Genomic DNA, 13,447 nt, shown 5'->3' on the forward strand with positions numbered 1-13,447 from the left:
AGGCAGACTAATTGCAATAATTGGCAAACAGGCTGCCTTATTTAAACAGCCCAGCAGCACTGCACTTTGCTGTGTTGTCTTCAGCTCTCCTGTATCCTGTGCCTGTTATATCTGCTGTTCCTGTTTATCTGACCCGGCTTGTCTTTGGATTCCGATTGTTCCTGTTTACCTGACCCGGCTTGTCTTTGGATTCTGATTACCTGCTGCCCGCCCTGACCTTGGCTTGTCCTGACTATTCTCCTGTCTCGTCCTGATCTGTTTACCTGCTACCGGCTATTTGTCCTGGACCTGTTCCTGGCTCTCCCAGGGAATCCGGGGGACCGCGACCTGGTGTTAGCAAGCAGCCAAATCCATCCCCACCATCTGGGGCCCTGGTGAAAACCGGCTAACACTTAGACTCCGCGCCTCTGGTGACCCTGTGCCACGCCAGTTACCCGGTAAGCCACTCCTCTTACGTCAGGCTCTGCCACGTTACCCCGTGACAGTACAACACAGCCATGACTGAGCCTGCTAGAGGAGCCTCTCCTATGGACGACATCTGCCAGCACCTTGCGGCCCTTACCCAAGCCGTTAAGTCCCTGCAAGAGGGCTATACCCAGCTGGAGGGACGCGTTCAGTCCCTAAACCCCTCCACGGACCCTACAGTTCCTGCTGCTTCCATGGCTCCCTCCGGGAATCCCTCTGGTCCGACGGTGGTGATGCTGCCTCCTGAGCCAAGGGTCCCTACGCCGGAAAGGTTTTCTGGGGATCGGAGCAAGTTTAGAGCCTTCCGCAATGCCTGCGATCTGTACTTCTCCCTGCAACCCCGAACCTTCTCCTTGGAAGCAACCAAAGTGGGGTTCATCATATCCCTGCTTCAAGGTGAACCTCAGTCCTGGGCTCACCGCCTGCTTGAAGAGCGCAGCGACCAGCTGGACTCCATGACGGCTTTCTTTAACGCAATGGCGCAGTTATACGAAGACCCGCAGCGCACTGCTACCGCAGAAACCGCGCTCACTTCACTTCAACAGGGCCGTAGAGCCGTAGAGGATTACGTCACTGACTTCAGGCGTTGGAGTACAGACACTCACTGGAACGACGCAGCCTTGCGACATCAGTTCCGCCTGGGTCTTTCAGAAAACTTGAAAGATGAACTGGCCCGAGTGGGTATACCCGAGACCTTGGAGGCATTAATCACCCTGGCCATACAGATAGACCGCCGGCTCCGTGAGCGTAGAGCAGAGAGGTCCACGCAGCAGATCCGCCCAGTCTGGATGTTGCCACGGGTTCCTAATCCCATCCACACCTTCTCCTCCGGTGCCCGTTCCAGCAACACTGCTCCGGTTACTTCTGAATCGGATACGTCAGAGCCGATGCAACTTGGGCTTATGCGTCCTTCCTTATCAACAGAAGAACGCTCACGACGACGTCAGAACAACCTGTGTCTGTACTGCGGAGAGGCCGGACACTTTGTACGCTCATGCCCAGCAAAGATGCGTAAGTGTCTTTCTATATCCCCCTCAAGTTATCCAGTTTCTGTCAACAATACCACTCACCTGGCTCTCTCTATCTCATTCCAGCTCCCAGAAGGCCCGATTCCGGTCACCGCTATTATTGATTCCGGGGCATGCAGCTGCTTCATTGACCTTACCTTTGCTGCCCATCAACGCATCCCACTTCGACCCAAGTCGCAGGGACTCTCCATCTTCCTAGCGGATGGGTCCCACATCAAGTCTGGGCCAGTTACCCAAGAAACCCCTCCATTGCCCGTGGCCACTCTCGAAGGGCACAAGGAGTTGTTGTGCCTGGATGCCATCTCTTCTCCCTTGTTTCCTGTTATTCTGGGGTTACCCTGGTTGCAGGCACACAACCCGCAGATTAATTGGACTTCTGGAGACGTCAAGTTCCAGTCCCCTTACTGCCAGAATCATTGCCTGCCAGTACGCCATAGTGCTCCTAGCACCCTACTCTGTATGGACGCTGATAAGGAGATACGTTCCTCTGTCCCAGTATCTTATCACGAATACTTGGACGTCTTCAGTAAACAGGGGGCTGAGACCTTACCCCCCCACCGCCCCTATGATTGTCCAATTGAATTGCTTCCGGGGGCCGAGATCCCTTTCGGACGTATCTTTCCTTTATCGGAACGAGAATTGGGTACCCTTAAAGACTATGTGACGGAGAATCTAGAGAAGGGATTCATCCGACCCTCTACTTCTCCAGCAGGAGCTGGGATCTTTTTTGTGGAGAAAAAAGACCATTCACTTCGGCCATGTGTCGATTACCGTGAGTTAAATAAAATTACGGTCAAAAACAGGTACCCCCTACCCTTGATTCCTGAACTCTTCCAGAGACTAAGAACCGCCTCTGTATTCACCAAACTGGACCTACGGGGAGCCTACAATTTGGTCCGTATTAGGGAGGGGGACGAATGGAAGACAGCATTCCGCACCCGATTCGGGCATTATGAATATTTGGTGATGCCTTTCGGGCTCTGCAACGCCCCGGCCACCTTCCAGCACTTCGTCAATGACATCTTCAGAGACTATCTGGACATCTTTATAATTGTCTACCTGGACGATATCTTGGTCTTCTCTTCCTCACTGGCCCAGCACCGAGAACACGTTAAAAAGGTACTCCACCGACTCCGGCTACACCGGCTCTATGCAAAACCCGAGAAATGCGAATTTGAACAGCAGAGTATCCAATTCCTCGGGTTAATAATCTCCTCTGAAGGGGTCAAAATGGACCCTCAGAAGGTCTCCGCCATCCTGGATTGGCCCGCACCGGTGGATAAAAAGGGGATTCAGCGTTTCATAGGATTCGCAAATTTCTACAGGAAATTTATCAAGGGGTTCTCTTCCATCATCGCCCCTATTACCCTGCTCACCAAACAAGGTACCCGCTTCCACTGGTCTCCCGAGGCGCAAGTCGCATTTACAGCCCTGAAGGAGCTGTTTACTTCTGCCCCTATCCTCAGCCACCCGGATCCCGCCCTGCCTTACATCCTCGAAGTTGACGCCTCGGAAATCGCAGTAGGAGCAGTCATCTCCCAGCGTCAAGGTCTCAAGGACCTAATTCATCCGGTAGCCTTCTTCTCCCGTAAGCTTTCTCCTGCGGAGAGGAACTATGATGTAGGGGATCGGGAGCTCCTTGCCATCAAGACCGCCCTGGAGGAGTGGAGGTATCTATTGGAAGGGGCGGCACATCCCATACTCATCTTCACGGATCATAAGAACCTGGAGTATTTGAGGACGGCCAAACGCCTGAGACCTCGCCAAGCAAGGTGGGCACTTTTTTTTTCCAGATTTACGTTCCATATAACGTACCGACCGGGTTCCAAGAATACCAAACCAGATGCTCTCTCTCGAATGTACGACAGCTCTAAAGAAATCATTGTACCTGACACCATCTTAACACAAGGTAACTTTCTGCTATTACAGTCTGACCTTCTTACCGCTCTGAGACAAGCCACAGTAAATGCTCCCCATCCTGCTGGAACTATACTGGTACCCAGAAATGGACTGCTATGGAGAGGGGATCAAATTTTCGTTCCAGAAAGTGCTCGTGTGTCTATCCTAGGACTGTGTCATGACCACCCGATGGCTGGTCATTTCGGGATCCATAAGACCCTGGATCTTGTGCAGCGCACGTTCTGGTGGCCCAACTTAGAGAAGTGTTGTAAACAATATGTTTCCTCCTGTACTGTTTGCACACGAAGCAAGGCAACCCGAAATAAGGCATGGGGCCTGCTCAGACCACTACCAGTCCCTGACAGACCATGGAAGATGATTGCCATGGATTTTATCGTGGAACTTCCTCCATCAGACGGTTATTCTGCAATCTTCGTGGTAGTAGACCGTCTGTCGAAAATGGCTCACTTCATACCACTAAGAGGTACATCCTCCGCGCTTGAGACGGCGCAGGTCTTCATCAGAGAAATTGTAAGACTTCACGGGGTCCCAATGAACATTGTGTCGGATAGAGGTGTCCAATTTACTTCCCGCTTCTGGAGGGCTTTATGTGATTCACTGAAAATCAAGCTGTCAATGTCCTCCGCATACCATCCCCAGACTAACGGGCAGACAGAGGACCAACCAGACCCTCGAGCAATATATCCGATGCTTCACCACCTTTGTTCAAGATGACTGGGTCTCGCTACTACCATCAGCAGAGTTCGCATACAATAATGCCAAACACTCGGCTACAGGTCAGTCCCCATTCTATGCTAACTACGGGTTTCACCCATCTTTCTTGCCCTGCTTTATTCCTGAACCTACAGTGCCAGCAGTCCGGGATATCTTGGAGTTCCTTAAGGAGAACAACAAAATCTTACAGGATGCCATGACCAAGGCTCAGTCCTCCAATAAAGAGTTTTTTGACAAAAGAAGAAGAGGTGAGTTGGTTCTCCAGCCTGGCAACCTGGTATGGTTAGCCACCACCAATCTCCGATTGGCATGCCCTTCCAAAAAACTGGCACCCAAGTTTATTGGCCCGTTCCCTGTGAGGAGAAAATTAAATGAGGTATCTTACGAATTGACGCTTCCCGATTCCCTCAAGATCCATCCAGTCTTCCACGTTTCACTCTTGAAACCTGCAGTACCTGATTCCTTTCCTGGTAGAAGTTCGGAACCACCTGCCCCTGTCACAATCAACGGGGACGAAGAATTTGAGGTGGAGGCCATCCTAGACTGCAGAAGGCGGAGGAACCAGCTACAATACCTGGTTAAGTGGAGGGGCTACGGTCCCGAAGAAAATTCCTGGGAACCGGTACAGAATTTCCATGCCCAGGACTTAATCCGGAAATTCTTCCGCAACCATCCCCACAAAAGGAACCTTTTGGGCACCCGGAGGTTGCCCTTAAGGGGGGGGCAATGTCAGAGACTCAATACCCTGCACAACGCTTCCTGAGCACACTGATGTGCTGTCATGAGTCTGCAACCTAAAGGGTTAACCGAAGGCAGACTAATTGCAATAATTGGCAAACAGGCTGCCTTATTTAAACAGCCCAGCAGCTCTGCACTTTGCTGTGTTGTCTTCAGCTCTCTTGTATCCTGTGCCTGTTATATCTGCTGTTCCTGTTTATCTGACCAAGCTTGTCTTTGGATTCCGATTGTTCCTGTTTACCTGACCCGGCTTGTCTTTGGATTCTGATTACCTGCTGCCCGCCCTGACCTTGGCTTGTCCTGACTATTCTCCTGTCTCGTCCTGATCTGTTTACCTGCTACCGGCTATTTGTCCTGGACCTGTTCCTGGCTCTCCCAGGGAATCCGGGGGACCGCAACCTGGTGTTAGCAAGCAGCCAAATCCATCCCCACCATCTGGGGCCCTGGTGAAAACCGGCTAACACTTAGACTCCGCGCCTCTGGTGACCCTGTGCCACGCCAGTTACCCGGTAAGCCACTCCTCTTACGTCAGGCTCTGCCACGTTACCCCGTGACAGACCCTCCCGTGCCTCTCTCCCTCAGCACTGGGATGAAATTAGATGACTGATGGAGAGAAATTGAGGGAGAAGAGAAACCATGGAATACTAGTCAGTACCGGTGTGCAAAAGTGTATTTGCTATGGAAGAATAAATCACCTTTAACTGTAGGGTGTCCTACTTCTGGATGTTGTTGCATTATGTAAAGCTATTATTATTTTACACATTTTTTTTACATTCTGGAATAGGGTTCCTCGAGACTGTCCATAATTTTAAAGGGTGCCTTGAGATTGTCTATAATTTTAAAGGGTGCCTTGACTGAAAAAAAAAGCTGAGAAACACGGTTTTAATTTATTTTTAAGACATACCATATATACTCGAGTATAAGCCGACCCGAGTATAAGTCAAGGCCCCCAATTTTACCACAAAAAAATGGGAAAACTGATTGACTCAAGTATAAGCCTAGGGTGAGAATGCAGGGCGGCAGGCATGGTACAGGAGAATGCAGTGCTGCGAGCATGGTACAGGACAATGCTGGGCTGCGGGCATGGTACAGGACAATGCAGGGCTGCGGGCATGGTACAGGACAATGCAGGGCTGCAGGCATGGTACAGGACAATGCAGGGCTGTGGGCATGGTACGGGACAATGCAGGGCTGCAGGCATGGTACAGGACAATGCAGGGCTGCGGGCATGGTACAGGACAATGCAGGGCTGCAGGCATGGTGCAGGACAATGCTGTGGGCATGGTACAGGACAATGCAGTGCTGTGGGCATAGTACAAGAGAATGTGGGGCTGCGGGCATACTACAGAAGATGCAGTGCTACGGGCATGGTACAGGTGTACCATGCCCACAGCACTGCATCCCTTGTAGCATGCCCGCAGCCCCGCATAATGGCAGGTAGTGCAGCTGTGTTTCCCTTACCTGTTCTAGAAGCACTTTAAATTAAAAAATGGCGCCGCCCGGTGCCGACGCGTCATTTCGCATGCACCCCTGCCGCTAGGGAAAGCTCACATTCGTTCAGCTATTCCCGGGAATAGCCAAACGTGTACGGCCTATCCCGAGCGGTGGCGGCGCATGCCCGGTGACACGTTGGCGCAGGGCAGCACAATTTTTAAATGTAAAGCACGTCGGGCCGCCCAGGGACATTTTTTTTTTTGTTGACTCGAGTATAAGCCGAGGGGGACGTTTTCAGGACAAAAAAATGTGCTGAAAAACACGGCTTATACTCTAGTATATACGGTATCTAAAATAATAAACAGTACTGCAATTAATAATACTGTCTAAATACGTTATACTTGCTTCCATTAGCCTTCTGACAATAATATGTTGAGTGTAACCTTTTTTGGGACCTTAGTGAATAATGCTGGTAATCACATTTCTGTGTTACAAGGGTAACAAGCTCTGCAATCATTTGTTAATTCTGAGCTTTCTGAGTTCTGATGTAAAGAAAAAAGAAGTGTGTCTGCTTGAAATGTATTTAAGAGCTTAAGCGAAGGACTGAATGGAAAGCCATCTTCTTGTTATTAGTAGGAACAGAAAGTGTCCAAGGTCATGTTATCATAAAAAAGCATCCCCAAGAGAATGAGTGCAAAGATTATCTAGCTTTATATTTTCTCATATATCCCCAGTGCATCTTCTCTACAGGCAAAATCATAGCTGTTAAATATAATGGGCATGCGACTTGTCACATAGCAGAGGGTAGTAATGTTGTTACTGATAAATTGGGTATTTTTAATCAGTAACTAATGCTTTCATATGATGTAGCATTTGTGAATATGATGTATGTATTAAAAACTAATAAACAGTGATTGTACTACGCGATAATAACTACAAGTCCTCTCAAAGGGCAAGTAATACTTTATGTGAAAACTGTTTTCCCTAGGTTGGAAGGTAATAGGATATTTCCTTATTTTTGGCATGTGACCTGATTATTATTGTACATTTAAACACAGAGGCTGTGTTGTTGATGTTGGTAATGTCTGGTATTTGTTCTTTAATTTTTTTGTTTTTTTGTTTCCAGTGAAATTTGTTGATTTTTTTCATTGCTGATGTACAACTTATTGTTACATTAAAGAGTTTGTAAACCCACTCTTATAACTTGTACCTATAGGTAAGCTTATTATAAGGCTTACCTATAGTTACTGTAAATATCTCCTAAACTTGCACCGTTTAGGAGATATTTACTTTTCATGCAACAGATGACATCATTGGCGCATGCGCTCTGAAGGAACGGCCACCCATGGCGTACCTTCAGAGCCCTGTGCCATGAACGGCGGCTCCCGCGTGCATGAGCAGGACTGATGTCATTGGCCGCAAGACACGAACCAGGAAGTAGGACATGTCGGCCGTGTCACTGGTGAGCGCGCGGCACTGCGGGGGCTTTGTTCTAAGGTATTTCATAATGAGCTAGTATGCGAAGCATACTAGCTCATTATGTCTTTGTCCTTCAGAGTTTCTTTTTTTTTGGTTATTTTTTTTTTTTTTTGAGTTTGCAACCTCTTAAGCAGTGTACCAACTGCACATACCTACACAAATGATTGCTAATGCATTGTACTACCAACTCTTTCAATAAAAATATTGAAATAAAACAAAACTAATAAACAGAAATTTGTGCGCATGTATGGGTGTTTACACTCATTTTCTTGCTATCTTTTTGGTAAGAATTGTTTAAATAAGTCAGTAAATGAATAGTAATAATTTTAAATTTTTGCTTTAAAGTAGAACTAAACGCCAAATATTTTTGTTTTTTTGAAAGAGTAAGGGAGTGTTATAACTTTCTTTTTTATTTTGCCATCTGTGTAACATTGGTCGAAATTTCCCTTCACTTTCGGTTCCATAGGCAAAACAAGAAATGAGAGGAAATACCTGCAAAGTGAGGGAATACCTGGTTGTTGCCAGGGTCACTAGAACTAGTGTCCCATTGAAGGATTTCCCCTCTATTCCTGTTCTAATGAAATCCAAAATTTGGAATTTTCTTTCACTCTCTGTGATAACAGTACACAGGACAAATAAAAATTGTAAATCTCTAACGGGGGCACAGACAGCACTAAAAACCTGATAAGTGTTTTCAATCACTCTCTACCCTATCCAAAACCTAAAAGTTTTGCCTTTAGTTATACTTTAAGTCCTTCACATGTGCATGTTACTTAACCACTTAAGCCCCGGAAGATTTTACCCCCTTCCTGACCAGGGTTTTTTTTGCGATTTTTTACTGCGTGACTTTAACGGACAATTGCGCGGTCGTGCGACGCTGTACCTAAACGAATTTCACGTCCTTTTTTTCCCACAAACAGAGCTTTCTTTTGGTGGTATTTGATCACCTGTGCGATTTTTATGATCATGCGCTATAAACAAAAAAAGAGCGTAATTTTTGCAAAAATAACAATATTTTTCACTTATTTTTATATGAAATTCCTCCCCAAAAAAATGTAAAAATCTAAATTTTTTAACATTTTCGGCCAAATTGTTTTATGCTACATATGTTTGGTAAAGAAAATCGCAAAAAGCGTATTTTAATTGGTTTGCGCAAAAGTTATCGCGTTTACTAACAAAGGGAAAGATTTTTGTCATTTTTGGTGTTTTTTTTAACGAGTAATGGCGGCGATCTGCGATTTTTTTTGTGGTACTGCGACATTGCGGCGGACAGATCGGACCCTAGACTGACATTTTTGACACTTTTGGGGGTACCAGGGACATTACTACAGTAATCAGTGCTATACATATGCACTGTTTCTGTAAAAATGACACATACATAGTAGAACCGTCTGATCTCCATTTTTACACAGGGGAGAATGACAGGCGGCTTGTTTACATAAGCCGCTCTGCCTTTCTCCCACTGTACCGACGATCGTAGTGTGACCGGCGGACATCGGGTCCGCCGGTCAGACGCCCGCACTCCTCCCTGAACGAGCCTCAGCGGGCTCGCGCTCGCCCGCTATTGGCTCAAATCCCAGTGACAGGCAAGTGACGTAGATCTACGTCACTCTGCCTGGCCGGGGCTGACTGCCGCAGTAAATATACTGTGCGCAGTCGGCAACCGGTTAAAGTCATTGTTGTGTTTATTAAAAGTCAGCAGCTACAAAAACTGTAGCTGCAGACTTTTAATAAAAAGACACTCACTTGTCCCAGGATCCAGTGGTGTGCCCTCCCGAACCGTTCCTTCCCTCGATCTTCTGTCTCCGGTGCCAGCATCTCAACTGTGGGCACCCGGCTGTGACAGCTTGCAGCTTCGCATCCTGGTGCCCACTGCACATTAGCGAGGCCCGCTGTGCTCTGTGAATGGTCCCGTAGTCTTCTGGGACCTGTGACATGTCCCAGAAGACTGCGTGTAGGGAGGGAAAAGGAGAGGAGAACTTCTGCTCCAATCGCCTAGGAAGTGGGAGCAGGTACCTGTCAAAACCAGGTATCAGCCCTCAAAAAAAGTGCCATTTGGTGAAGAGGAGGGGGTGGAGGCCCCTCTTGGATGGAGGTCTGCTTTAAGTCTCTTTGTTTTTTTTATTTTCCTGCTTTTCTTCTTCTTTCTGCCAACTGAATAAGCTGATGCAATTTAAGCAATGCATTTTTACACTTTTTTTGTGATTTTGATAAAAGATTTTCAGTATTTGTACTTAGTGTACTAACTAACTAGGAAAGGTTTTGCTACCTCATTAAGGTGAATATATTATTTAGAACCCTTAAAATGTGCTTTGTAGTTATAAACTCTGTATTATTTTATATCAGAATGATATACCATGGAGTGGCCCTCATAGAACTAGACCAACAAATATATTAGCTTAGTGTTTAATATGTTAAAAAGCAATATTATTTGCATGCTTCTATAGAAGGACAACCAATTTGATGCTCTATCTCTACATAATTTGTCAAAAAAGAAATGTTTTGATTTCCAATAGCACTGTTCTATGTTATGGATCGTAGCACATTCTCGTTTCTCTACCCAACTACACATGCTCTATCTAAGGTGTTGCAATATTCCTGACCTTGGGCCCAAAGTAGTATCCATTGTATTATATGCTTCCTGTTATCCACTAGTAATGAGTAAATTGGTTCACTCTTACAGGGGAATCGCTCAGTTTTATGAACTTGCAACAAAGCCTTCACTGCTATAGTCTAAATAAGCCTAGTTCAATATTGGCAAGAACCTCATGATGATGTGAGTGCACCCATAAGGCCATGTGCTGTGCCATTTTTACATATTAGTCAAACACCTATTAGCCCATTTGTGAGTATGGATATAGGACCCTGGCTTTATTAGATCATTTTAGTGCAGGTGGATTACCATACTCTCTGCCCTGTGAAAATGGATCACTACTTCATCATGACATAAGGCCTTTTGCATTTTTTTACCATAATAAACTGCCATTTTTATTTTTAGTAAAATTATACTGAGTGCATTTAATCACATACATGTGTTTACTAACCTCTATAAAACTATTTTCTCTTCTTCTTTAATGCAACAATTTCTGCTAACCTGCAAAGTTCTCTTTCCACCTTTTAGGGGCAGATCACAAATGTGCACTATTGCTTCCAGTTAAATTATCAAACTGCTATTAATATAATGGCTATCAGGTCTACAATATGAGATATAAATTTGTTGTGGACTATAACTTAGACTTCATTTCTAGGACCACAATTAAAGGGATATGATTCAGTCAAAGACAGTCCTTAAAAAATGATCCTTTTGAATATTTTGCCTATGTCCCTTAGGATAAGCAAAAGACATTATCATCTTCACAATATCAGTCTGCACATTCTCTGGGGATGCATAGGCCTGTCTAATAAACAAAGCATGTTTTACCTTGCCCCAATGCTTCTAACGTCTATGTATTTGAAGAACAGCTTTGTATAAGCACTCCGCCTGGGTGTGCACTAGAATTTTATCTCGCTATACCTGTAAAATAAGCTGCCAACAAACATATTGGGGGAGATTTACTAAAGCTGGTGCACATAGTACCCAATCAGCTTCTAGGTTTTAGGCTCGGTTCGCACTGATTCGCTACTTGTGAGACCCCAAGTCAGATGACATGTGAAACAATGTTTCCCTATGAGAACTGTCTTAACTGATACTCCACAAATCTGTCCAATGTTCCTGTACCAATGTTACTTCAATGCCACAGAGTGGTCACATCAAAGTCCTTTCAAAGTTGGACTCCAAAGTTGCACTGAAAGTCGCACGACTTTGGAGTAAGGCTAGAGTGAACAGGGGTTTAGTAATTTCCCCCCACTGTATTGGAGCACTGAAAATATTTGGTGAGAAAGTGTATTTGTGAAAGAAAATAGCTATATGTGGTAAGTAGCTGGGTGTATTTCTGTATTTCCTCATTTGAAAATACTATTCCAATTTTTCATTAGACCTACGTTTGTGTTTTTTTTTTCAGTAAGTTCAGTAAGTTAATAGGCTTCTCTTTTGAATCATTTCTAGCTTGCAAGTTGTGCTGTAACAAAGTATTATTATTTTTATGTATCTGAATATGCATATCAGTTGACAGCTAGACCTCATTTTTAGCATTCACATTTATGTATTTGCAAATAATTGCTGAAAGCTTGTTAATTTTATGTTTTTCTGGTGGGTGTGAAGTTTATTGGCTCAACACCTGTATATTTTGAAAGACGTGTAAAGGAAAAACAACACTGCCTGTAGCAAACAATGAGATGTCTGATTGCACAGCTGTATTAAATTTAAATGTTATTGGTTGCTCATAGTTCTGACGTATTCGTCATTAGAATTATCAGTAAATATACACAGTTCTCTATTAGGCTGTTAGTACTTAATACTAGCTTGATTTACTCTTCTGTAAGGAAAATGTTATGCTGTGAAATAAAATTGTCATTTAAACTTTAATTGGCACAGGTTTGGCACAATCTGGTGCATGGGGCTGCTTTGATGAATTTAATCGTATTGAGTTGCCTGTCCTTTCCGTGGCTGCACAGCAGATTTACATAGTCTTACAGTGCAAGAAGAATAAGAAGAGCCAGTTCATATTCACAGATGGTGATGTGGTTGATATGGACAGAGAATTTGGTATATTTTTAACCATGGTGAGTATATTTATATGTGGCACTACTGTAGGCATTGCGCGCATATCTGTTCCAGACTGTGAAAACGGAGATCTGGTTTTCTATTAAGGATTATAACACTTCACTGTGGCTTGCATCATGTCATGAAATATAGAAATAATAAGAAATACAAACGATTTTCTTGCAAATTAGACAACTCAATAATGTGCTCCTTTTGTCAGTTTTACAGTAAATTGGATGTAACATATTCTGTGCTAATTTTCCATAAATGTTCAGGTTTGCCGCTATGATGGGTTCATGGTGAATCTTGTATTTTCAAAATTCACACTCCTGCTGAAATAATGTGGGAATTTGCTAGATTGAATTGAAATGTGTAACTTAGAGGATTGAGGTGTGGTGGTATGGAAGTATTTATGCTTTTTTTCATCATTTGGTCCAAATGAATGCAGCTGTTGTCCTGCAGATATATTTTATTCTGTGATTGTTCAGGAATGTTCTGTGTTTGATCATCTAGCAGTCACCTGTCTGGTTAAGTAGTAAAAAAATAATAGTTTGGGGAAAAAAGTAAGTCAGCCTCTGCTATTACAGTAGGGAAAATGCTGCAGCTGTGTTAGAACTTTCACTTACCAAAATCAGAAGTTCATAAAAATTTCTCATGATCCCTTCAAACCAAATGAATAGCATTGTGATATTAAGTGGCATTTTCGTCTCTTACTGTCAGTTTGTGCTGTACAACTTTCCTTACTAGTAGGGTTGAGCGAACACCTAGATGTCCGTGTTCGACGGGTTCGGCCGAACTTTAAAAAAAAGTCCGGGTCCGTGTCCCCGGACTTTTACCGAACTTTTCCCGGACACCGAACCCCATTGAAGTCAATGGGGACCCGAACTTTAAGGCACTAAAATGGCTCTAAAACACCAAAGGAAAGGGCTAGAGTGCTGCAAATGGCAGCAAAACGTAATTAAGAGCATGGCAAGTGCTCTGCAAACAAATGTGGATAGGGAAATAACTTAAAACAACAAAAAAAAAA

The 13,447-nt window shown here is 44.6% G+C and overlaps 1 protein-coding gene across 1 annotated transcript in view; it reads left to right on the top strand.

Moving 5' to 3' along the window:
- The window catches only part of LOC309556020 (dynein axonemal heavy chain 5-like), a 468,481-nt gene that overhangs the window by 185,272 nt on the left and 269,762 nt on the right, over nt 1-13,447 (top strand). Inside the window, exon 43 of the mRNA XM_082258288.1 lies at nt 12,253-12,440. Within this exon, the coding sequence (XP_082114414.1) occupies nt 12,253-12,440 (188 nt within the window). The remainder of the gene's footprint in view (nt 1-12,252; nt 12,441-13,447) is intronic.

The sequence above is a fragment of the Pelophylax lessonae genome, assembly GCF_965119305.1.
Source record: "Pelophylax lessonae genome assembly, chromosome: 5".
Classification (NCBI taxonomy): Eukaryota; Metazoa; Chordata; class Amphibia; order Anura; family Ranidae; genus Pelophylax; species Pelophylax lessonae.